Source organism: Capricornis sumatraensis, chromosome 16, assembly GCF_032405125.1.
Source record: "Capricornis sumatraensis isolate serow.1 chromosome 16, serow.2, whole genome shotgun sequence".
In the NCBI taxonomy this organism is placed as follows: domain Eukaryota; kingdom Metazoa; phylum Chordata; class Mammalia; order Artiodactyla; family Bovidae; genus Capricornis; species Capricornis sumatraensis.
In genome coordinates, this window is record NC_091084.1 from 43,208,400 (window position 1) to 43,234,692 (window position 26,293).

Here is a 26,293-nt window from a genome sequence, read left to right on the forward strand (position 1 = left end):
TCAAGGGGGAAAGGAATCAATTTCCATTTCTCAAAAGGAGAAACATCAAAGACCTTGTGGATATATTTTCATACCACCACAATCTTTATTTTTTTTTTAATTTTTTTTAAATTTTTTATTTTTTTTTTAATTTTAAAATCTTTAATTCTTACATGTGTTCCCAAACATGAACCCCCCTCCCACCTCCCTCCCCATAACATCTCATTGGGTCATCCCCATGCACCAACCCCAAGCATGCTGTATCCTGCGTCAGACATGGACTGGTGATTCAATTCTTACATGATAGTATACATGATAGAATGCCATTCTCCAAAATCATCCCACCCTCTCCCTCTCCCTCTGAGTCCAAAAGTCCGTTATACACAGCTGTGTCTTTTTTCCTATCTTGCATACAGGGTCGTCATTGCCATCTTTCTAGATTCCATATATATGTGTTAGTATACTGTATTGGTGTTTTTCTTTCTGGCTTAATTCACTCTGTATAATTGGCTTCAGTTTCATCCATCTCATCAGAACTGATTCAAATGAATTCTTTTTAATGGCTGAGTAATACTCCATTGTGTATATGTACCACAGCTTTCTTATCCATTCATCTGCTGATGGACATCTAGGTTGTTTCCATGTCCTGGCTATTATAAACAGTGCTGCGATGAACATTGGGTACATGTGTCTCTTTCAATTCTGGTTTCCTCGGTGTGTATGCCCAGCAGTGGGATTGCTGGGTCATAAGGTAGTTCTATTTGCAATTTTTTAAGGAATCTCCACACTGTTCTCCATAGTGGCTGTACTAGTTTGCATTCCCACCAACAGTGTAGGAGGGTTCCCTTTTCTCCACACCCTCTCCAGCATTTATTGCTTGCAGATTTTCGGATCGCAGCCATTCTGACTGGTGCACCACAATCTTTAAATTGGATAATGTATGTAAAATTTTCAGTGCTGTGTAGGTATTGCATAGTAAGTGCTCAATAAATATTACTATTAATAATCATAGTAATAGGTAACAGTGTTGAATACCTGCCAGTCACTCTTCTAAAAGCTTTGCATGCATTAACTCTTTAACCTCACAACAGCTCTATAAGGTAGTTTTTTATTATTATTCTCATGTTACAACTTAGACCACATGTCCAGTGAGGTAAAACAAATATAGCTCACGTTCCCACACTAGTCCCCGCACTAGTAAATGGGGAAGCAGTTGGGATCACAAATCTGTCCATGTAACCGTTATACTACACTGATTTGCAGAATTTTGTATTGTTGCTGTTTGTAGTTGTTATTGATGTTATTATTATTGTTACTATTTACACATTTCCGTGAATTTCCCTGACCAGAGGCACTGACAAGCCTTAATGGAAAGAAATATGTTTCACTTACTTCCTTGCTCTGATAAACCTGTGCTGGGTCCTAGGAATCACCATTTTATGAGGTAGGTACTCATTTCTCACCTTTTCCAGTCTTGCTCCTTGCTCTTGGGTAAAGATGAACCTCTTAAACATGGTGTTCAGGGTCCCTTCTTCGGGGTCTGCCCCTCCCTCCTCTCACCCCCACCTCATCCCCTCCAACCTGGCTGTCCTCCGCCCTGGCTGAAGCCCCATACTCCTGTTTTCAGGATATGTGCACGTGCTGGTCTTATGTGCCTGGAACACCTTTCTTCTTCTCTTAAAAAGTACATCTTGGGACTTCCCTGGCAGTCCGGTGGTTAAGAGTCCACCTTCCAACGCAGGGGGTGTGGTTCAATCCTTGGTTGGAAATACCAAAACAAAACAGAAGCACTATTGTAACAAATTCTGTAAAGACTTTAAAATGGTCCACATTAAAAAAGATTTTTTTAAAGTAAATTTTAATCTGTGCTTGGTATTAAATCCAATTGCCTGCGTTGAGACCAATCCTTTCCCTTTTCTGAGATTGAACTCCATCTGGTTTTCCAGCCCTTTTCTTCTGCGTATTAGTTCAGTGTTATTATCGCCAATGGATCCTGGTGCCCTGAGCTGTGGTCTTCTCGGCTGGGAGGCTGGAGTCCCCTGGGAATAGTCAGCCACTGTCTTCATGTTCATTTTCAGTGAACACCCAGAAGAGACTGAATTCCTGATTTCAAAACCTGGTCTTGCCATTTATAAGCCGGTGACTTACACTGATGCCTCTGCACTTCAGTTTCCTCATCTTTAAAAGAGAAAAAATCATTTATAGTAATCTTCCCATAACCATGTTGTGAGGAGTGAATGAGATAGTTGTGGAAAATGCTTAGAAAGTACCAACCAGCCCACAGTCAGTGTCTCCTATGGTGACTATTGATTCCTTCCTCCACTTCAACCTACTGCCCAGGGGGCTCAGGCATAACTGACACAAGGTGTCACGCCCAGCCAGGGGTCCACGTCCTGACCTCTAGGGTTTACAGAGAGGAGGCAGGGGGCACGGCAGGAGCTCACTTGGGAGAAAGATATATATACAGATTTGAGTCCAGCCTCTGCTGCCTATTAGGTATGCAATCTTGGGCATGTGCTCAACACCTCCATTTTCTCATCTGTAAAATGCAAATACCAATAGCTCCTTCAGGATCGTTGTGAAGATTAAATAATACCTCTAATGTGTGGAGCAGTTTAGTGTGGGAACATAGCAGTTATTTAATAAATGTTAATTTCCTTCCTCTTCCCTTCAAATCAAGCATTATTCTGGAGGGCAACAGCGGTGAGCTGCAGGATGGAAGCTGAGGAGCCGTGCTTTCTCTTGGATGTCCCATACATGCCATCGGCCCAAATAACAGGCCCTTTCTTAACTTGGTTCTTACAGATCCCCATCAACGGCAATTTTGAATCTCCTATTTTCTCTATACAATCTTTAAAAAATGAGAGCCCTCTTAAAAAAGTTCTCTAGGGTCTGATTTTTCTGGGTTTCCTGTGTTCTTCCTGTTTCGGATCATCACTGATTGTACAAGCAGAGTTTTGGTTCCAAGGGCTTCCTTTCAAAGTTGTTGTTTTTCAGTCGCTGAGTCGTGTGTGATTGAGACCCCATGGACTGTGTAAGCCAGGCCTCCCTGTCCTTCGCTATCTCCGGAAACGTGCTCAAACTCACGTCCACTGAGTTGGTGATGCCATCCAACCATCTCATCTCTGTTGCTCCCCTCTCCTCCTGCCCTCAATCTCTCCCAGCAGCAGGCTGGGAAATGAGCCAGCTCTTCACATCAGGTGGCGAAAGTATTGGAGCTTCTGCTTCAGCCTCCGTCCTTCCAGTGAATATTCAGGGTTAATTTCCTTTAGGATTGACCGGTTTGATTTCCTTGAAGTCCAAGGGGCTTTCAAGAGTCTTCTACAGTACTCCATGAAATCACAGATCATTTTATGTCCACTCTTGGAAGTCTGTCTACTAGAACCCAGGCCCTCTTTGCCAGGCCCTGGAAGAATATATGGATATTTCCCCCAAGGTTCCCAACACTCCACCAATTCCTCATGGTTCGTAGGAATAAGTCCAGAATAGCAAAGGTGTTTTTTTTTTTAAATTTATTGCTCCCCTATCATATATCAAGTACTGTCTTAGCACTAGAAATTATTAGAGAAAAAGTCCATGCCTATATAAATCTGACATTTTAGCTACAGACACAGATAACAACATCAAAACAATAAAATAAGGATTGATGTAATTCTTAGATAATTAAAAATGCTTTCATAAAAACAAGACAGAGAGGGTGGAGGGATGGATTGGAAGAGTGGGTTGATGAGGTAGTCAGGGAATGCCTTTCTGAGGTTATAAAGTTCAAGCAGAGACTGAACCCTGGGAATTAGCTGTGTTAAGATCAGGAGATGTTTGAGGCAGGAAGTACCCTTGACTCCTAGAAGAACACTCATGGTCACTGGGGACTTCCTGACCCCTTGAAATAGGCAGTGTCTGTGTGTTTGGATGTGTGCACGCATGTATCTGTGCTTGTGTGTGTGTGTGTGTGTGTGGATTTTATTTTCAGAGGAAAAGACCTGTAGGTTTTATTAGACTCTGAGGTCGCTAAGATGCACAAAGGGTAAATAACCGTGAAACTGTTCTCTCTAGCCATGGTGGCAGAGAATTGTTAGCTAGTGGTCCAGCATCCTGCTTTGAATGAAATGGAAACCTTCCCTTTGGCATCTGGGCAGCCAAGACCCTCCCTGCCAATCCTGATATTTGGACCAGAAACAGCCTTTTCTGGCTGTATATGATTACAGCACCAGTAGCAGATTAGAGAGCCAGAGTGCTCACCTCTCTTCTCCCCTTTCAGCCTCACCAGACACTTACAGCCTTGGGTTAGCTGCTGCTGGCCAGGCTGAGGCTGATACTTCCCGCCCCAGCAGCCCTGATTCCCAGCCTCAGGTCACACGCACTCCTCTGCACTCCCCGTGGGACCGTCCTCTTGCCTGGCACCCATTCTCAAGTTCCCTTTGCTCCTAACCAGTCTGTCCATATTGTTGAGCAGGCTTCTGAGAGAGGAGGTTTGTTTTCAGCTCCGCCTCATGGTCTCCTCCTCTGACTCACGGCCACCTCCCACAGGTGCGTCCTCTCTCCAGCGTCCCTGCTTCTCTCCATAGTAACCGGTTCACGCATTTCTCCTCTGGCGTCACTTAATCTCTAAACATACCCCCTCGCACTCTCCTCATGCAATGTCCTGCTTGATCCAGCTTTTGTGGATTCCAGGCCAGAATCGAAAGCCAAATGATGCTTACGAATACCATCAGCAGACCCAGCTGATGTCCTGCCAAGCCTTTGCTCTTTCAGAGTCAGTGGGGGAAAAAGCAATTAAAGTACCACTCAACTATCTCAGTTCCTCAATGTCTGGCCCAGACTTTAGAGACACGCTTCTGGGTGAGGTTGTCCAGTCCCCAGTGGATTAGCAACAAAGGCAGGTCGCCATGGTTGGGGAAGGCTCAGCCATCCCACCTGGCCATACCCACAGCAACAGGCAGCAATGCCGCCCTTGTCCTCGCCAGGGTTGGAGAGTCTGCTTGGAGCTACGTGAGGTTCACATCAGGTTTAGGTGGCTGTGATTTGCCTACAGAAGGTTGAGTTTCCCCTAACATTTTCTCAGTGTTCTAGCTTTCATCTCTGGCAAGAGGACCCCAAACTCTGTGGTTCCTGAAGCTGTGCCGTCACCTTTCTCCTGGTCTCTGGGTCCAGTTTTCCCATCTCATGGGATCATTGTAAAGATGAAATGAGATAATGTAGATGAAGTACCTGGGCTTCCCTGGTGACTCAGATGGTAAAGAATTTGCCTGCAATGTGAGAGACTGGTGTTCAATCCCTGGGTAAGGAGATTCCCCTGGAGAAGGGAATACCCACTCCAGTATCCTTGCATGGAGGGTTCCATGGACAGAAGAACCTGGCAAGCTACAGTCCATGGGGTTGCAAAGAGCTGGACACGACTAAGTGACTGAGACACACACACGGAGGAAGTACCTAGTACATGGTAGGTAATCAGACAGACTAAGTTCCCTCTCCTCTCCTACTTCCCTTCTCTCTGTTACCTCTCGGGCCATCTCATCCTCTTCTGGTGGAAGTCACTTCACCATGACCAGGCTTCTGTTTGGGGCTCTCTGGGCTATGGGCATCATAACAGTCATAGGGATTCAGACATCCATCCATAAAGGAGTTCTGATGCAGCACCTTTCAGGGCCTGGATAGACAGGGACTGAATCTTATCTGAGTATGGGTGTCTGATACTATGTCCTCCATATTTTCACTGAATGAATGAATGAATGATTTGAAAGAGATGACAAAAAGCCCAGATTCTGAGGCTGGAGACCAATACAGGCTGATGCTGCTGAGCTGATTGTGTGTGTGGAGTTCTCTGCAGAAGTCTAGGCACAAGGCCAGACCTGCTCAGGGACCAGGCAGGCCTCACACCTGGGTGACCCATGAGTTGTTTCCATAGTAGGAGCATCAGGCCTGGACGCTTTAACTCCAGATGTTCTGGGGGAGCAAGGAACTCATCACAGGCCAGGCACAGTCAGCATGTGGTCAGGAAGGGTTTCAGTGACCCTGGAAGTGGCCAGACCTAGCTTTGACATGCTCATGACAGGCCAGACATGCTCATTCCATGTCCTACTGGCTCAGACAGTGGTCCCTGGCCCTTGTTAGAGACCCAGGATAGGCCTGAGTGAGGCTTGGGGCTGGGTGAAGAACTCCTAATAATCAGTAATACAATGACTTGTATTAATTGGGGAATGGGAACCAAAAACCTCACTTGCTTGACTTTCTGGAAGGGGGCAGTTTCTTTTGCTGCTATGGTACATTTTTAAATTAATAAATGGATAAAAGGTCTTTCCTGACATTTCAGCTGATTTCTCAGAGACCTTAAGGTGAGAGGATAACAAACAACTTCCTTACAACTTTCTAATATTTTTTTAGCCCAGCCTTCAAGCCCCCTTACAACCTGGACACAACTCATATATCTAGTGACCTCTCCACTCATTGAATCTGTTCCCCCAAGCTCAGTTGTCACCCACATTTGGCGTGCCTGACACTCACCATTTGTCAAATGTGCATGTTCATGCCCCTCAGGCTTTATGCATGTTATTTTTCTTCCTAGGACACTTCTTTCTGTCCCCTTTTATCTTCCTATAGCCAAGTCCCGTCATCCATCCATTTGAGACAAACTCAAATTCATCCTATGACTCTGGTCCCATCCCATGCTGTATTATCACAGCGCCTGGTGACAATCACTTTTAGAGTATATTTCAATGCATGAAAATGATCTGTTCAGTTATTTCCTCCCCTGAACTATGAGCTTCTTGAGGGTAGAGCTCAGACTTACTCCACATATGCAGCCCCGAGCACCCAGCCTGCCACGTGCTGAGCGCTCTGGAAGCATCTGCCAGTTGAACACCTGAATGAGAGCAACACAATGGGATATGAAGTGAGGAAGAAGAATGTGGTCAATATTTGGTGCCTGTCTGTCAGGGAAGTAATGTTTCTTGGATTTTCTGAAGTAAGTCTTGCTAGAGGAATATGAGGATACATGTTGCTGAAATAACGGGGTCTGGAAAAAATCAATAATTCCAAAGGCCTGCAAAAATGACACTGGCTGCTGCTAGCTGTGAACGTTTGCAGACTTTATAGAGGGCAGTTCTTCAGTGGGGCTGCTCATCCACCTGGTCCCACAGCCTCCTGCCAGTGGTTGGGGTACCTGTAATTACCTTGTTGCCATTTAGTGGCTAAGTCGTGGCCAACTCTTTTGCGATGCCATGGACTGTGGCCTGCCAGGCTCCTCTGTCCGTGGGATTTCTCAGGCACGAATACTGGAGTGGGTTGCCAGTTTCCTCCTGCAGGGGATCTTCCCAACCAGAGATCAAACCCACATCTCCTGCATTGGCAGGTGGGTTCTTTACCACTGAGCCACTGGAATCCTACCTACTTACCTATGTCCTGCATCCTGATGGCATCTCTAGGCCCCTCAGCTCTACCTTTGGTAGCTTTAAAGGAAGAGGAAGGCCAGTGCGGGATGGACAGGGGAGCCCAAGAGCAGCCAGCATTAGCCATCCACATCAACATGCAGGCATAGGCATCAGTCCAAGGCGCTAAACTAAAAACAAACACAAAGCAATGATTCCAGCGGTTGATTTTTGTTGTTTTTTCCACTTGCAATGCAGCGCAGCCTCAGCAGCCTGGAGCACTCGGTGAGTTTTATTAGACAGCTCTCGGCCTCCCAGAACCCAAGCCTAGATTTGCATCTCTCTCAACCCCAGCCTCTCCCAGTCCCACCAGAACTGAAACGTGGACAGAAAAGGCTTTGCCTGGGGCAAGGGAGGAGGGGACAGTGCTGGGCTGGCCCTCTCCCTTCTCAGGCCTCATCTCTGCTCAGTTTCATGGATGAGGCTGGGCAGTCCAAGGCTGAGAGGTCACCGGAGGGATGTGTGGGGGCCAGTCTTACTTTCTAGGGGGCTGCCTGCTTTGTCTGGTTGCGCCATGCCAGGCTGAACACACAGTTCCTTTCACTTCTCAGCCTGGGGCCTTTCCTGGAAACCCAGCCCCTTGCTGAGACCAGCCCACAGCCCTAAGCCTTTGCTGGAGTTTCCCCTGAGATCCACAACTTGTCTCCGGCTTTCCAAATGCTTTCAGCTTCCTCCTCTGTGTTAGATAAATGGCATCGCTGCTTCTCTGTGGTCAATATCACCCCTGCCTGGAGATCGTGGCTGCCAGGTCCCTTCTCCATCACTGTCTGCCTCTCACGGTGCTTGCTTTTTTTATTCACATACACAGACTCACTGCCTGACATCAGAGAATAAATCCACGTATGTATGTATGCATTGCTGGTCTCCATTAATAGTCTGTGAGTCCTCGAGGGAAGGGAGCGAGGTTTCCTCTTTGAGGTCATTCAGTCTAGGCAGCAGCTGGCCCAGAGGGATGAGTACTGAGGCAGCAGGATGTCTTCCCTTGAGCCAGAGTTCACGTGTCCATTTTTACCCTGGAAAGTTTGGGTTCTAGAAGGCTGGATGCTGGCACTGGACTTGAGTGGCACAGATGCGGTTTGGATCCAGGCTTCACCATTAGTAACATGATGCTGGGCAAGTTGAATCTGCTTTCTCATCTATACGGTAGGGCTTGTGCTGGATCCTTCCTCCCAGGTCCAGATAAGGACGTAGTGTGACAGGTCAGACGAAGGGCTGAAGACAGTGCCTGGCGCACGTGACAGCAGCTGAGCAATGTTGGCTGTAAACGTTTCCCAACACCGTGGTCAGAACAGACGGCGGAGGGAGTAGGACCTGTTCAGCTTCTGTGGACCCCAGGAAGCAGCAGGGGTGTGGAAAGGATGATGTGTTTCTCAAGGTTATTCCATTTATTGAGGGGATTGAGCAGACAGAAGTTCAGCAGTGACCTTGAAGAGAGAAAGTGGCAAAGGCTGGCTTCCTACTGGCCTCCTGCCCTTGGGACTGAGTCTGAGCCTTGCCACTATAAGCTGTACGATTTTAGGGAAGAATCTTCATGTTACTAAGCCTCAGTTTTCATCTGTGAACAACGACCGCAGTACTGTTTAGCCTGCATAGGACTGACCAGGGCGATGCGTATGAAACAAACCAGTGAGCCCAGGCACCACTGTTGGTTAGCAGTTGTGCGGAAACTTCAGAAAGTGGGTTCCACACAAAGTGTGATTTTTTAACTCCTGTATAGGCTTACCAGAAACACCACTGGGTTTTGGGGGTATTTTCCAGAAAAATCTCCAAACCTTAGTTTGAAGACTTCTGTTCCAGGTGCTGCCCAGCCAGCAACATCCCTCCATAAACGCCAGGCTCTGCAAGACCCATATTTATCTGCCAAGTGCTCACAGTCCAATGGGACACTGAACAAGTCAGTGCAACGAGGGAGGTGGAGCCCCGGGGCAGAGGCAGCCAAAGACAGTAAGCCCCGAGGTCTTTCTGGAGGCGTTTAATCCTGGTCACCAGGACACATTGAGTTGAGACACCATTCGTTCATTCATTCCTGTAAATGTGCTTATAAAAAATCAGAATGAGCACGGATGGCATCTCTACTGTATGCCAGTCTTGGTGGGTGCCCAAAGCCAGGACAGTTTGGCAGAGCAGGTGATGCCAGGCTACACTTATGGCCTCATCTTTTAGGCACATACAGCTGCCTTCCCACTGCCCCTGTTTGCATCTCTTTATCTAGGGGTTTTCTCCAAAGCCAAGGCAGGTTTCTCTGCCACGCACAGAGCAGCCGGGATATGCTGAGAATTAGCAGGCCCCAGAAACAGCCCTCAACAGTGACTATGGGAACTGACATATGGATACCCTGGCCCCCTCGTCCTAACCTCATTTTGCTCATTTGGGAAATAGGCCCAAGAGTGTAAAAGCGTCCTGCCTGATGGATGTGCTGTGAATGAGAACGAAGGTAGCATAGGCTTCTTTTGCTTTTTATCTGCTTTAATCATAAAGTGAGGCTGCTGAGACACCCTGAAGTGCCCGGCACAGAGCCTGGGCTGATGCTCATTGAGTGCACCCTCCCACTGCTAATCCCAAAGGTAGGAAATGTCTTAAAATGTGAACTCTGAGGCCAAGCTGCCAACTTTGGATGTCAGCTCCACCACTTGTTAGTTACAGGCATAGTTCACTTTATTATGCTTTGAAGATACAGTGTTTTTGTTTTGTTTTGTTTTGTTTTGCAAATCGAAGGTCTGTGGCAGTCCTGAGTCAAGGAAGTCTATGAGCACCATTTCCCCTACAGCATTTGCTCACTTTGTGGATCTAAGTCTCATTTTGGTAGTTCTCACAATATTCAAACCCTCCACCAGCAAAAAGATCACAACTTGCTGAAGGCTCAGGTGACAGCCTTTTTTCAGCAATAAAGTATTTTTTAGTTAAAGCATACCCATTTTTTAGACATAATGTTATTGCACATTTAATAGACTATAGTTTAGTGTAGATGTAACTTGTATGTGCACAAGAAAACAAAAAATTCCTGTGACTCATTTTCGTGTGATATTTGCTCTGTTGCAATAATCTGGAACCAAACCTATGATAGCTCCGAGACTTGCATGTGTTTGAACTTGCATGAGTTACTTAACATCTTTGTGCCTCAGGTTCCTTGTCTATAAAATGAATTACTATTAATCCTTATCAAATTGAGTTCTCATTAGTATTCAGTGATTTAATAAAAAGAAAGCCTTGCACATAGAAATTGCCCCCAAAGGAGTGGTCAAAGGATGACAAGTCAGGATGGGAAAGGTTTGAGGACTGAGTATGAAGTGGCCAGATGGTGAGTGGCCCCCAGAAGGGTCAGTGAGAGCCTGTGCCTGGGGAAGTCCCGGGCCTGGGCAATTTGCTATAGGCCCAACTTTCCCAAATAATGCAAGGGTCCCTGCTTCCAGCCTTAGGCCCCTTCCTTCAAAAAGGAGGAAGGAAACAAAGGGGTTCAGGCTAATGAGAAAATAATAGCCCCACCTATTATGTAATTATAACATGCCGGGCAATAACTTACAGAACGCTATAGCAACTAAAGAGGTAGATAGAGTTATTCCCATCTTAAAGGTAAGAAAACTGAGGCTCAGGGTGGTTAAATGACATACCCAAAGTTACACAGCTGATGAATGGCTTGCCTAGGATTTAAATGAGGGCCTTCCTGGTGGCTCAGATGGTAAAGAATCTACCTTGCAATGCAGGAGACCTGTGCTCGATCCCTGGGTTGGGAAGATGCCCTGGAGAAGGGAATGGCTACCCACTCCAGTATTCTTGCCTGGAGAATCCCATGGACAGAGGAGCTTGCAGACTGCAGTCCATGCGGTTGCAAAGAGTCGGACACAACTGAATGACTAACACTAAACTGAATAAAGGTCAGTTTTCATTCCAATCCCGAAAAGGGCAATGACAAAGAATGCTCAAACTATTGTATAATTGCCCTCATTTAACCTGCTAGCAGGTTAATGCTCAAAATCCTTCAAGACAGGCTTCAGCAGTACATGAACCAAGAAATTTCAGATGTACAAGCTGGGTTTAGAAAAGGCAGAGGAACGAGAGCTCAAATTACCAACATTTGTTGGGTCATAGAGAAAGCAAGGAATTCCAGAAAAACATCTGCTTCATTAACTATGCCTTTGACTGTGTGGATCACAACAAACTGTGGAAAATTCTTAAAGAGATGGGAATAGCAGACCCCCTACCTGCCTTCTGAGAAACCTGTATGCTGGTCAAGAAGCAACAGTTAGAACCAGACATGAAACAATGGACTGGTTCAAAATTGAGAAATGAGTACATCAAGGCTATATATTGTCACCCTGCTTATTCAACTTATATGCAGAGTACATCATGTGAAATACCAGGCTGGATGAATCACAGGCTGGAATCAAGATTGCTGAAAGAAATACCAACAACCTCAGATATGCAGATGATACCACTCTGATGGCATAAAGTGAGGAGGAACTAAAGAGCCTCTTGGTGAGGGTAAAAGAGGAAAGTGAAAAAGCTGGCTCAAAAGTGAACATTCAAAAAGTTAAGATCATGGCATCTGGTCCCATCACTTCATGGCAAATAGAAGGGGAAAAAATGGAAACAGTGACAGATTTTATTTTCCTGGACTCCAGAATTACTGCAGATGGTGACTGCAGCCATGAAATTAAAAGGTGCTTGCTCCTTGGAAGGAAAGCTATGACAAACCTAGACAGCATATTAAAAAACAGAGACATTACTTTCCCGACCAGGGTTCATTTTTCCAGTAGTTATGTATGGATGTGAGAGTTGGACCATAAAGAAGTCTGAGTGCCAAAGAATTGATGCTTTCAAACTGTGGTCTTGGATAAGACTCTTGAGAGTCCCTTGGACTGCAAGGAGATCCAACCAGTCCATCCTAAAGGAAATCAGTCCTGACTATTGATTGGAAGGACTGATGCTGAAGCTGAAGCTCTAATACTTTTTCCACCTCATGCGAAGAGCTGACTTACTGGAAAAGACCCTGATGCTGGGAAAGATTGAGGGCAGGAGGAGAAGGAGGTGACAGAGGATGAGGTGGTTGGATAGCATCAACTCCATGGACTTAAGTTTGAGCAAACTCTGGGAGACAGTGAAGGACAGGGAATCCTGGCGTACTGCAGTCCATGGGGTCACAGAGTTGAAAATGACTTAGCGACTGAACAACAAGGGTTTAAACCTCTCTCCTAAGCCCCTAATCTTGCAATAAAGAAATAAAATCTTAAAGGCTAAAAGCAGAGCACTTCAGTTCTTCCTTATCACCCACCCCTTCATGGAATCCTTCCTGCTGAGAATAGATTGCCTGAAGGTGTTCTGGAGCTGAGGAGAAGCCCATCAAACCTCCTGAGCTGACAGGCACAACAGCAGACTGAGGTGTAAATATGTGTGCCAAGCCCACACCTTTGGGTTTCCTGAATCGTGAATCAGCCAAGCTGAGGCTGCCGGTCACACGGCCTGAACAGCAGTGATTTGCATGAGTACTGAGCTGACTTACAGCCTGGGGGAGCCTTCACTTTTCCCCTGGAGGATGCTCAGAGCTGCATCAGCAGGACTTGGACCCTAAAGCCTGATGTCAGTCCTCACTGGTCACCCAGAGGAGCACCAGTGTTTCTAGCGTCCCATGTCTGTTTTCCAAGGAGGAAAAAAGAAAAAATAAACAACAACAAACCTCTGGCCTTTCCTTCCAGTTAAAGAGCAACAAGCTGGGGAGGGAAGCGTTTCTACAGAACCCGAGCCAGGTCATATGAGACAGGAAGACTGTTTTCAAAAAGGCACTATGGCATCACTGAGCTTGGTGTGTTTGGGAACATGACATGCGGAGAGTCTGGCAGAAGAGTCTGAGAAGCAAAAAGGGGCCAGGACCTGGTATGCCAATAGCAATGACAGGGGGTGGTGAGTAGGAGTGGGCATAGGGAAGCTGGGCCTGTAGGCATTTACAGAAGCTTAGACTCCTAGGATCTCAGGATCATGGGACTTGGTATCTGAGAATCTCAAGATTTTGGACTCATAATCATAAAGTCTTGGGCTCTTCTTCCTGAGATTTTGATCATCAATTTTCTGAGCTAGGCAACACTCGAACTCTCCAGCTCTGGCACAAGATAAGTTAGCACCGAAATTCTGGTTGGTCTCTGACTTAACCGCTAATGGCAATGGTCCTTCCCAGTGCCAGCACGTGGGCCTGGCCTCTGGGATCACCTTTGCCTGCTGGGACATCAACAGGGCCTGTTCTCAGCCTGGATTTAACCTGTGGTTAATGGCTGGACTCCAGTATTTTCCAAGGCTTTGAATTCTTGATCACCTCCTCCCTAGAAGCTCATGGGGGGCCTACCTACCTAGTACTCTTGAGCTGGAGCGGCTGGACTGGAGCAATGTCCACTCTGCCTGGACCCCCGGCATTCATGGCATTTTTAATAAGTCCTGGAATTCCTGCTGAGAACCTTCAGGATAGCAGGAGCATTTTATGTCCTGCAAGCAATTTCACGGCATCTGTGCTGGTGCTCACCTTTAGTTTACAAGGGTTTCCTTCTCACGTGGCCCCAGAGAGGGCAAAGGCAAGTCAGTCCTTTTCCAAGGTCTTCTAGTCCATGAGGACAACTGACGTCCGTGAGTCTGCTTTTTTCATTTTCATTTTCTGAGTTGCTCCTGGTGGAAACATAAGAGAGTGGATGGAATAGAGAGCCTGGTGCTCTGGCGCTGGGGGAAGAAGAGCTGGCTTCTTTTGCTGGCTTTTCATATTTGGGCAAATCTGGGGGTGGCAGGAGCCAAGCAGACGTGAGCACTCAGACGCCCCTGCCTGGAACTGAAGGGTGCTGGAGCACACGCCTACACCCCAGACTGGTCCATGCGAAGCACCCAGATGGATTCTAGCAGCCTTCTGTCCTCGGAGCCACAGTGAATTTGCCAGGCGTGACTGTACTGTGGATCCAAAGGTAAGAAGCACTCAGTCTGAGGCCCTGTTCTCTTCTTTCTTGATCTTGCTTGCTCGAGGATTTGTATCCCAGAGAAACTAGATTTTGTGTATAAATGATCTATCGGCTCTCGCATCAAAAGAAAGCTGAATCTGTCAGTCTAATTCCTTCCCTTGGGTTGTAAGGATATATAGCTGTAAAAAAAAGAGGCTGTTTTCTTCCCAGAACAGATCTGTGATGATAGAATGCTGCTGAGACCTGGGACACGCGCTCCTTTGGTGGGCAATGGGGCAGGTGATAGAGCAGGGTCTGTGCAATCAGGCGGATGTGAGTTTGAATCCCTGCTCATTTTTTACTGTCTGTGTCATTTTGGGCATGTCATTTCAAGTCTGATCTTTGAACTCTCTCTGTTATCATTTGGAAATAATAATCTATGGGATTAAGGACACAGATTCGAGGCAGGCTGCCTGTATTTGCATCCCAGCCTAACTTCCTCTAGCTCCACCTCTCTCTGCTGGGGTTTCCTAATGTATGGAATGGGAATGACAGTGCTGCCTACCTTGAGTAGTAGTACAGTCATTGAGAGGGCTGAATCAGTCATATATAAACCCTGTTTGGAACAGTACATGGCTCATGATAAGCACCAAATAAATTCCCATTAGCTATAAATGTCATTGTTGGTAGGGTGGTAGTGAGATTTCAATATGATGAAAATCTAGAATAATGTACAGTACTTCAGAAGTGCTTAATATATAATTGCTGAATGAATGAATAAAGAACAGGATGGATTGAAGTAAAGCCCTGAGCACAGTGCCCATTATATAGTGAGTAAAGGAAAGCACCCACAGAACCACAGCCTTTCTGCCTTGGCCACTGGAACCAGTGTGCTCGGCTGACCTGGACCGCTGCCGGCTGATCATACGTTCCAGACTCTGCACATCTCTTCTGAACTTAAAGTCAGTAGCATCAGGTGAGTAGCCCAAAACCAGCCATGATGGGAGAGTATTTAAACTACAGACACTGGAAGATGTTATAAATCAGGTTTTCATTTGTTGAGAGGGAGAGAAAAAGAAAAAAAGAGAGATGGAGAGTTAAACATTGACTGGCACCCAACACACATCCTTGACTGTCCAAGGGACCATTTATACATCATCCACCTCAATCATCTTTAGAAACCAGTTCTGACCATTTTGTTGCAAGATACAGGATCTTTGGGAAAACAAGTCATTTAGGAGCAGATAAGAGGCCGTTAATGGATGCTAAGAGCTTGGGTTTGGAGACCTCACTAAGTGAGGAGTACATATTTCATGTGGGTTTTGGTGATCACTCTTGCCTGGCTATGATACAAAAGAGTACACCCGGAAACAAATGGCTGGGTCTATTAACAGGTGGTAATTCTGGGACTTGGAATAGCTGAATTAAAGCCTGGAAACTCCCAGGAAGATTGTGACAATCTGCCTGGACCCTGTTATGCTGTCTGTGTGGCTCCTAGGTGGAGCCTTTCTCCAAGTCCTGAGTAAGGAGAACCGTTAAAGGTCATTCCAGAGCTACTTCAGTATCAATTGACTTTGAAGAAGTGAAGCTATTAAAGGAGTATATGGGAGAGAAGAGGGAATGGCGTGGAAAGCATCTGTAAACTGCCCAGGGTTAGAAAGCCTGTCCAGAGTGATCTTAAAGAAAGAGCAATTCATGAAACGAGGCTGCTCTTGGGCTGGAGTCTCAGGCTGGTCTATTCTTCTGGGGTTGAAACTGCTCAAGCCCAGCTCACCATCATTCATCAGCAGGACCATATGAGTCCACAGTCTCCCTCCAGAGTCTTTAGGGGTGGGGTGGGGAGGGGTAGGCTGGCATCTTCTTTTATTTTTCAGATCCCCCGGTGAGTGGATGAGCAGCTAGGTATGACAACCATTGCATCCAAATGAATAATTTCTCTTTTAAAGTGTTTTGACACATCATTGGTGCTTCAATGGCCCTAAATGGCTTTAGAGGAAACCCAGTTAATCTTCTGATCTGAGGAAGATCAGCTACTGTTCAGTTTTGGAGGAATAAACAGAAATGCGCTGTGCTTTTAATCTTCAGATTAGCATCATTGGCAATTAATTATTAGCACTTGTCAGCAGGGTGTTCACCCACCCCTCCCAGGCAACTGGAGGGAGGGGGTGGCAACTCTGATCCAGGCTGGGCTTTGGAGGACAGCACTGAGCTAGTGGCAGGACTGGGTGGCATGAAAGTGTGCAGATGGGGAGAGGGGGCAAACAAGAGCGTGCCTTGTGCAGAGGGCAGCGGGGGACCTACAGAGGACTGTCCAAAGCATTTGATCCAAAGATGACTACGCAGAGAAAACAACTGCTAAGTGAAAGGCCTGCAGTCGAAAGCAGCCAGGTGGAGCCCATGGGTTTGGGAGAATGAAAAGGACAACTATCCAGCCAGGTCGTAGGGGTGACTCTTTCAGACTCTGACCCTCTACTGTGGGCTGAAACCACACAATTCTAGAGGAGGCTCCTTTCCCACCTGTTATAAAGCCAATCTTCATTTATTTCAGTTGTTACCAATCTTGGCTGCCCGTCAGAATCTCATAGGGAGTTTATACCTGTTACTGAGCCCTTTTTATAGGAGCAGCTCCTACTTGGTTCCAGCCAGTTGCTGCCAAGCAGGATTGCCTTGCAGACCAAAGAAATACAGATGTAGGACCAGAGCTGCCAGTTTGAAAACTCATGCATGCTCGGATTTTCAGAATGGGACCTCTGTTCATTAAGAGCCCTGCAGTTTCTCAAACTCAGCACTGCTGACACTTTGAACTGGAAAACTTTTGATTGTGGAGGGCTGTCCTGCGCATTGTAGGATGTTTAGTGGCATGCATGCCTGTGGCACCCTCTCCAGATGTGACCATCAAAGCTGTCTCCAGACACTGCCAAATACCCCCTCAAGGGGTGAGAATGTGGCAAAATCAGGAAAGTAACAGAATATGAGTCTTCTGACTTCAGCCGGTGCTCCCCTGCCTGCCCACCCACTGCACCACGCACGGCTTCTCAGGCTCAGGAGGCCCAGTCTTTAGGAAGTCTCAGCGCCAGGGAGCACCGAATCAGTGCCCAGAGTTCTTTTGCAAAAATCTCTCCCTTTCCTGCTCCTCATTCTCTCTCACCGACCCCCCACCTCCCTCCCTCCTTTCTCTCTCCCCCTCTCTCCCCATCTCTACCCAGTCCCCTCTCTGTGTAGACTACAGCACATGCCTTTTAAACATCCAGCAGAATGAAAGCTCTTTACAGACTGTCCTATTCACAGTTAGAGCCATAGCAGCTAGATCAATAGCTGGTACATAGCAAGTGCTCATTGTTTGTTGAATGAATGAATGAGTGGCCCCTCCCTTCATTCTTCCTTCCCCCAAACCTCCAGCAGGCAGGAGAAATGATTGAGCACTAAGAGAAGGATGAGGAGCCGGACCTGGTTCTCCGTGACAAAGATGGGCAGGCTGGTTTACAAGGATGCCTGTGCAGCCATCTTTCATAGTGGAGCCCCATTGGACGTCAGTGTCCTGATCCTTTATCTTCCTTTATGCAAGAGATAAAGAGTATCTCATTAGGTGTTTAAATCAGATTAACAGCTGTTGGTACCAGACTGCTGTTCAGCTTGCATTGTGTTTCTTTTAGGGTGACTCTGAGGAGCTAATTGCTTTTTATTTAGCAGTACAAAGGGCATATATAGACAGGGAAGAAAGGACTCTGCCTGACCAGTCTGGTGAATGTTGCATTTTCACTTGGCATCTAAGCTTGAAGGGGGAGAACAGCAGCTTGCACTCAGCTGGCTCCAAGGGCAGACACGGGCCGGGGAGGGTGGGGAGTGGCCTGTGACCTCCAGAGAGCAGAATGTTGTTTCATCAGCACAGCCTCTGGGAGTGCTGATGTACAGAGGTCGTTCAGACGTTCAGATCAGGAATTTGTGGACAGCAGGAGAGGCTGAGGAGCAACACAAGCAGAAGGACACGTGGCCCCATGCAGGGCGCAAATTGTATTCCTCGGTCAGCACTGGCGGCTGCTCTGCTATTGAGTCTACATCTGACAACGCCACAGAGAGCGGACCCTGCCTCCACTTTCCCAACACTGTAAAGCCAATGTGAAGTACGGCCTTCCCCTTCTTTCCACATTTATACTGCTGTCCTGCTCTTTTGAAGACACTTTACAGATACTTCAAAAAACAAAGTAGCTACCAAAGGTAAAAGACAGTGCAGCTCTTAGACTGCAACTTGAAAATTAAAGCTTTAACAAAAGCAAAAATCCTGGTAGAACCCTGTGATTAGTTATTGTATTGTCTCTGAGCTTCCTAACAGCCTTGGCAAAAAAAGTAAATATAACAGGTTATGTGTTTGTGTTTAAGTATAAAGAAAACCTCAAGTTCTTTATATGTTTTTTTGAGCTAAGTTCTGAGAGATATTCCATGTATATTTAAAATAGGCAATATCTTACACAACAGTTTTCTAGCACAAGTCGAAATGGTTTTGATATTGTTCTTTCTTGCTTTGGCAGTTAGCAAAGTTTAAAGGAAAACACGAAAATCTATTTAAGTAAAAGGGCTTTGCCAAGACTGAACCAGTGTTGTCAAGGGTATTTCAGGCCTTTAAAAATTTGTTTAATAGCAGTTGTGTGGTGGGGGCTAAGGGAATCCTCTCTTCTAATCAATAGCTAATATTTGAGATACAACAGACTGAGAACAGAATCTTTTTTCCCGGCTGGTCCACCAGAAATCTTTATTCTGGTTAACAGCAAAACTCGGAGGTACAAAGGGGCAGCCAGCTCCTACAAGAAGCAAAGCCTTCTCATCTCTTGCTGCCACCTTCCAAGCTGGCTGTTCTGTGTCTGGTTTCATTTCCTGTGCATCAGGAATTCTCAATCTTATTTTAAACCCAGCACTGTTCCGAGACAATAGATCCCATTTTATTAGCTTCTGTGTATAGCAAACCATCCCAGAAGTTCATGGCTTGAAACTGCACCCATTCACTGCCTCACGATTCTGTAATAAGCCCAGCTTGTCTCTGCTCTATGATGTCAGTTAGGATCACTGATGTGACTGTGATCTACTGGTGGCTGAAGGATCCAAGATGGCCACACATGTGACTTCCTGGGAAGTCCAGTGGTAAGACTTCACCTTCCAATGCAGGAGGTGCAGGTTTGATCTTAGTCAGGGAGATGAGATCCCACATGCCTCAGGGCCAAAAAAGACAAAGCATAAAACAGAAGCAATATTGTAGCAAATTCAATAAAGACTTTTAAAAAAATGGTCCACATTAAAAAAAAAAAAATATCCCTGGATGGGCTTCCCTAGCAGTCCTGTGGTTAAGACTCGGTGCTTCCACTTCAGGAGGTGCAGGTTTGATCTCTGGTCAGGAAACTAAGATCCCACATGCTGCACAATATGGCAAAAAAAAAAAAAAAAAGATGGCCTCACTCACACCTGTAGGGCCTCAGTTCAGTTCAGTTCAGTTCAGTTCATTCGCTCAGTTGTGTCCGACTCTTTGCGACCCCATGAATCACAGCACGCCAGGCCTCCCTGTCCATCACCAACTCCCGGAGTTCACTCAAACGTCCATCGAGTTGGTGATGCCATCCAGCCATCTCATCCTCTGTCGTCCTCTTCTCCTCCTGCCCCCAATCCCTCTCAGCATCAGAGTCTTTTCCAATGAGTCAACTCTTCACATGAGATGGCCAAAGTACTGGAGTTTCAGCTTTAGCATCATTCCTTCCAAGGAATACCCAGGGCTGGTCTCCTTCAGAATGGACTGGTAGGATCTCCTTGCAGTCCAAGGGACTCTCAAGAGTCTTCTCCAACACCACAGTTCAAAAGCATCAATTCTTCAGTGCTCAGCCTTCTTCACAGTCCAACTCTCACATCCATACATGACCACAGGAAAAACCATAGCCTTGACTAGACAGACCTTTGTTGGCAAAGTAATGTCTCTGCTTTTTAATATGCTATCTAGGTCAGTCATAACTTTTCTTCCAAGGAGTCAGCGTCTTTTAATTTCATGGCTGCAGTCACCATCTGCAGTGATTTTGGAGCCCCCCCAAAGAATAAATAAATAAAGTCTGACACTGTTTCCACTGTTTCCCCATCTATTTCCCATGAAGTGATGGGACCAGATGCCATGATCTTCGTTTTCTGAATGTTGAGCTTTAAATCAACTCTTTCACTCTCTTCTTTCACTTTCATCAAGAGGCTTTTTAGCTCCTCTTCACTTTGTGCCATAAGGGTGGTGACATCTGCATATCTGAGGTTATTGATATTTCTCCCGGCAATCTTGATTCCAGCTTGTGCTTCTTCCAGCCCAGCGTTTCTCATGATATGCTCTGCATATAAGTTAAATAAGCAGGGTGACAATATACAGCCTTGATGTACTCCTTTTCCTATTTGGAACCAGTCTGTTGTTCCATGTCCAGTTCTAACTGTTGCTTCCTGACCTGCATACAGATTTCTCAAGAGGCAGGTTAGGTGTTCTGGTATTCCCATCTCTTTCAGAATTTTCCACAGTTTCTTGTGATCCACACAGTCAAAGGCTTTGGCATAGTCAATAAAGCAGAAATTGATGTTTTTCTGGTATTCTCTTACTTTTTCCATGATCCAGCGGATGTTTGCAATTTGGAGCCCAGAAAAATAAAGTCAGCCACTGTTTCCACTGTTTCCCCATCTATTTGCTATGAAGCGATGGGACTGGATGCCATGATCTTCGTTTTCTGAATGTTGAGCTTTAGGCTAACTTTTCCGCTCTCCTCCTTCACTTTCACAGCACATCACTCAGTGGCAATGACCTACAGCCTTGTCCGAGCAACGCCGCAGTAACAGTGGTCCCCACAGGCAGTGTCCTCTCCGTGGGGGCAGGGAGAGGGGTCTTTTGGTGCTAGCCCAGTCTCTTTCCAAGTTGTGTGCACTCTCCACTTAATGACCACCAACAAAAGTCCAAACATCAGGCTTTATGAGCTCTATGTAAGATCTATGAAGATCCGTTTTGGATCCATGAAGAGTGGGCCTTTGAAACGAAACAGTATGTATTTTAAGAAGCCTCCTGGCAACCATGCTTGAAGATCTTGTAAGCGTGTAAGGGGTACACTGACCTATGCCACTGTACCAGTGACTTCCTGCCATTACTGAGACAGCTGCATCCCCAGGCCTCCCCAGTCAGTGGGAGAGCACAAGGTCATTTTCTTATTGGCTAGAGTGAGCTGCACAGCATGTTGGTGTGACCCAAAAGTCAGCTGAATTTTCTCTGGGCTGAATGAGAATGCCTGACAGCCCCCACTGAGGCTAGCCCCAGACAAGGGTCACACTGTTTGAAAGGATGAGTTGAACAACAACAAAAGCCACATGCTCATCACTTTTGCAGAAGCTGGAAAGCTGGTTGAGCTAGATAACAAAGCAATGGCCAACAGAATCAAGGGGAAAAAACATTCTGACTTCAGAGAAGTGCTGTAAATCTTTGAAAAGATTGGAATAAAGGGGTGTAAATGAAAGATCCTTGTTTTAACTCGGAGCACTGGAGTATACATATACACACACACACAAGCATAGACATGTCCATCCACTCACACCTGCATCCATCCACTCACACCTGCATCCATGAAGAGATGGGATGGAGGAGGCCTGACTCAGCAGCATCACATGAAGAGAATCTAAGTATATGTTTCTAGTAAGGTCAATTTGTATCAAAAGTAAGCAGAGTTAATGTGACCTTAAGCTATTATGATATTAATGGGTACATCAATTCTAGATTCAGGGAGGTGATTAGTTCCCTCTAGTCTATACAGCTCAGTTTGCTCCAGGAAAAAATAGGCCAATTTCTAGCTATGTAATTTAAAAGCACTAGAGAAAAACTTACATTTTTAGGAGAAGTTCACCATGATAAAAGAACTTGAAACTTACAAGAGATGAGAAAATACAAGGAGGAATTAAAGACATTTGACCTAGAGAAATTCGCAGCAAGGACTTAAGGATGGTCTTCAGCTCTAAAAGGTTGCCACGTGGAAGAGGGATTTGATCTGGCCTCAATGGTCCCCAGATGAGTGGAAGGTTGAGGAACTGTGGCATTTAAAGAGTAAAAGAAAAAAAATCTAATACCTGGGATAGATTGTATAGGGTTTTCTGACATTGCATGGGCTGGATAATCACTCATCTGGATCCACAGAGGGGATTCAAACCTTCGATGGGTAATTGGTTCAAAATGAAATTTCAAGTCCTAACTCTGAGGTCTTGGAATTCCCAGGAACTTGACCAAGGTCACAGAGCAAGGGAGTGGTTGTCTAGCACCAAAGCCTGCCTCCCTGTCGGCTTCTTTGCCTCAGATTCAGTTTTCTCATCTCCTTAGTGGTAACTCAGGCATTGGTGCAAAAAGCAGCCCAGGGGCCACATCTTACGCAGCCTTTTGTTTGGCCAGCATCGTGTGGTAAAAGAATTGAAACCAATACCTGCTACCGATTCCAGCAGTAGCCACCGTACTCTGTTGCCTTTCCTGGGCATGCGGCCACAGCGCACATCTGTGTCTCCTATTTGGCTCCCGTGGCCTTGCTGCTTGCAGACCTCGGAGCTGGGGGCAGGCCAGAACAGGAAGAAGTGGTCCTGGACCAGAGCATGTGAAGAGGGCTTTGTCAGCCAGAGATGGGTCCCTTGATTGGCAGGGACAGTCAGCTCCCCCAGCTTTCATAACTCCCACTATGATGGAAACTGAACAGGAAAGAAAGTGCTATGCACTTTTCACAAGTGTCACTCCCGTTTAATCCTCATAACAACCATATCTGTTCCCTGGGGCTGCAGAGTACAAAGCACCCCAGACTGGGTGACAACATAAATGCATTGTCTCACTGTTCTGGAGGCCGGAAGTCCACAATCAAGGTGCTCCCTCTGAAGATGGGAGGGATCTGTCCCAGGGCTCCTCCCCAGCTTCTGGCACCCTCAAATGTTCCTTGGATGCTAGATGGCCATCTCTGCATCTCTCCACCCTGTCTTCCTTCTGTGTAGTCTGTCTCTGTGTCTAAATTTCCCCCTTTTATTAGTATAAGGACACTAATCCTATTGAATTAGGACCTAATGACCTATCTTAATTTGGTTAAATCTGTAAAGATTCTATTTCCAAATAAGGTTGTGCTCTGAAGTCTGGGGTCAGACCAAAGCCTTTGGGGAGAAACAGTTCAATCCATAATTGTCTGCCCTCAAATCCTCAGCCCCTCATTCATGTCCTTCCTATGTGCAAATTACATTCACTCTATCTAAACATCCCCATGGACATCAAGCAGTGGTTTAATAACAGGTCAAGAGGCCAATTCCATGGCAAATAGAATTAAAATGCTATGTTGCTGGCTCCAAGTGCTGTCCTCTTTCTACCACCCTATGCTCCTGCCAGGAGCTGCACCTCCCATGTGCCAGGTGCTGTGCCAGCTGCCTCCTGCCCTTTCCTCACTCCTAGTGGGCTGCCTGTCCAGCAAGACCCAAGATTGGACGCCAAGGGACACGTGGGGCTCAGCCCACCTGGGTCTGTCCCAGAGCCTGGGCATGGGCAGGCTGGGAAGATGGGAGGAGGGGCAGTTGGAAATCAGGTCCTGGGGAAGTGCTGTGGTTGAAAGTGGGTGAATGTGGCCCACTTAGGCCACTGTCTGGAGGAGGGAAGTGTCATAGTGTGTTTCCTGAGCTGCTATGGCAAACACGATGAACGTGCTGCCCTGTTCTGCTGCTGCAGGGTCATATGTGGTTATGAAAATGCAGGGGAATTGGATGTTTAGCCAGGCCCAGGGACACCCAGCAACAAATCGATGCCGGCCACTTACACAGCTCTTGGTCATCCACTTCCTGGAAAGATGGAGTTCCAGGCAAGGATTGGGTCTCGAGCTATGATCTTTGCACATGGAGCTTTCTCTGGGGATTGGGGAGGGCTGATGGAGAACACTGGGGAAGAAGGAAGACCCTGAACAGATGAGAAAGAATGGGACTTCTGAGGTCATTAGACCTGTCCTGAACTGAACTCCCACTCATAATTTCAGGGTGTTGGACAAATTGACCAAACTTCAGAGCTGGATTTTCCCAAGGGCCTGTTGTGAAGATTAAATGCACCATGTGTGTGAAGCAGGTGATCCTCTTCATGTTGCTGGGCATAATAAATACTGTTTTCACCTCCATTTTTCCCCTCAAAGCTGAGCTGTGTTGGCCATCCTGGGGAATGCCAAGGAAGACCTGGGGAGGGGGCCTGGCCCCTCCTGCCTCTCTCTGGGGGTCAGCTCACCCTGGAAGGGTGAACGTCTTCATCATGCTAACAGTGCATTTTCTCCCTCACAGAGGAGCTGAAGGAGAAGCTGACAGAGTACGTGGACAAGGTGAACGGCCAGAAGCCAGGCTTCATCAAGGTCGTGCGGCACAGCAAGCAGGAAGGCCTCATCCGCTCCAGGGTCAGCGGCTGGAGGGCCGCCACTGCCCCTGTAGTGGCGCTCTTTGATGCCCACGTGGAGTTCAATGTGGGCTGGTAAGTGCCCGTTGGGAGCTGAGGATGATGAGTCCCAGTGTGGTCCAGGGTCAAAGCCCACTGGGATCTCAGTCATGATGGGGGAAAGGAGTCAGCATCTGGGTGTACAGGCAGCCAGAACACTGGGCTGGCCCTCCAGAGTGGGAGAGGGTCAGGGATCAATAGGTCAAAACACAGTGTCTCAAGGGTTGGTGGCATAAGGGCCGACGTGGTCCTCTAGGAGACATGACGGGGGAGAAGAGTAAATGCCTGGGGCAGAGTGAGAGTTCCAGCCCAACTAAGGACCAGGCTGCAACCCCCGGGAAAGGGGAGCTGGGCCAGACATGAATTGAAGCCCAGCCCGCAGACAGGGCCAAGACCAAGAGAGCAAAGGGAGCTAAGCACCCTGGGCTCCCTCCAGATTCCAGATCAGAGGGAGCAGGAAATCTCAGATTCATTCCACTGATAAAACTAGGTCTTAGAGCACCTTTCTTTTCTCTGGCCAGGGCTGCTCAGGTGCTGGTGGGCAAGGCCTCAGTGGCTTCAGGCAAGCAGAGACAAGGCGCCTGGTGCTGACATCCCTGTAGGCCTCAGGGCATGCCATGTGGTTCACTGGGGGTGGCTCTGCAGAGAGCCTGGGGGTAGGGGGCCCGGGTGCTGGGGCTGGCCGAGTATACCGCCCTCTTAGCCACTATGCCTGGTAGCATTGGTGTCTGCTGTCTCTCTTGAACTCTGAGCACCACCCTCTGCCTCCCCAGAGTAGAGTGAGGAGGGTCCTCTGGCAAGAGGGAACAGCAGGCATGCACACAGCATACTTTGACATAACAGGTCCGAATTAAGGCTGCAATGCAGTCATTTTTCATAGCTGAAGTCCCTGCTTGCCATTTGTGACTGTTTAAAAAGCATTTTCATTGGATTTATGGCCAGGAGAAGAGAGGGACACTTACTATTTCAAGCAGATTTGAATAAACAATTATGCAACAAATGCATTATTAATGAGAAGCTTATCATTCCTGTCTGCAAACATTTGGCTCGCCTGGTATCCACAGGGGCTCTGGGCTCTGTGGAAGCCTGACCCCCCTCACCTCTCCTTGGGCGGTGGGGATGGGTGGGGTGGGGGTGGCATGCCTGGAAGGACTGAAGAAGCACCGCACGATGGGTGGAGACAGGTTTGTTCTCACCTCCGTGTGTCTGCCGTCCTCATCTGCTTTTTCCTCCTGGGTGACACACTGAATTTTAGCAAAATCAAAGCCCAAGTTGAAAGCTTTCCATGGAACCTCAGAACTGTTTCTTTCTTCTTTCTTGAGTCTTGGTTTCTTTTTTTTTTTCTAATGGAATAAAGGAAACCAAACAGACATTAGGATCTAAGGTACTAAAAATCTGTCCGCTCAGCCTGGTTCACGCTGAATGAGGAGTCAAGCCTCGTGTAACCCAGCAGTGTGGGGGTGGGAGGCAGAGCAGCTCTCCCCTGCAGGAGAGAGCCAGGAGTCCCTTCCTCCTTCTGCTGGGGA

At 46.9% G+C, this 26,293-nt stretch overlaps 1 protein-coding gene across 2 annotated transcripts in view; it reads left to right on the top strand.

Annotated features, from left to right (window-relative positions):
- Positions 1-26,293, top strand: part of GALNT18 (polypeptide N-acetylgalactosaminyltransferase 18) — a 354,973-nt gene that overhangs the window by 220,131 nt on the left and 108,549 nt on the right. For both annotated transcript variants that reach the window (XM_068988668.1, XM_068988669.1), the window contains exon 4: positions 24,620-24,803. In XM_068988668.1, the coding sequence (XP_068844769.1) occupies positions 24,620-24,803 (184 nt within the window). The remainder of the gene's footprint in view (positions 1-24,619; positions 24,804-26,293) is intronic.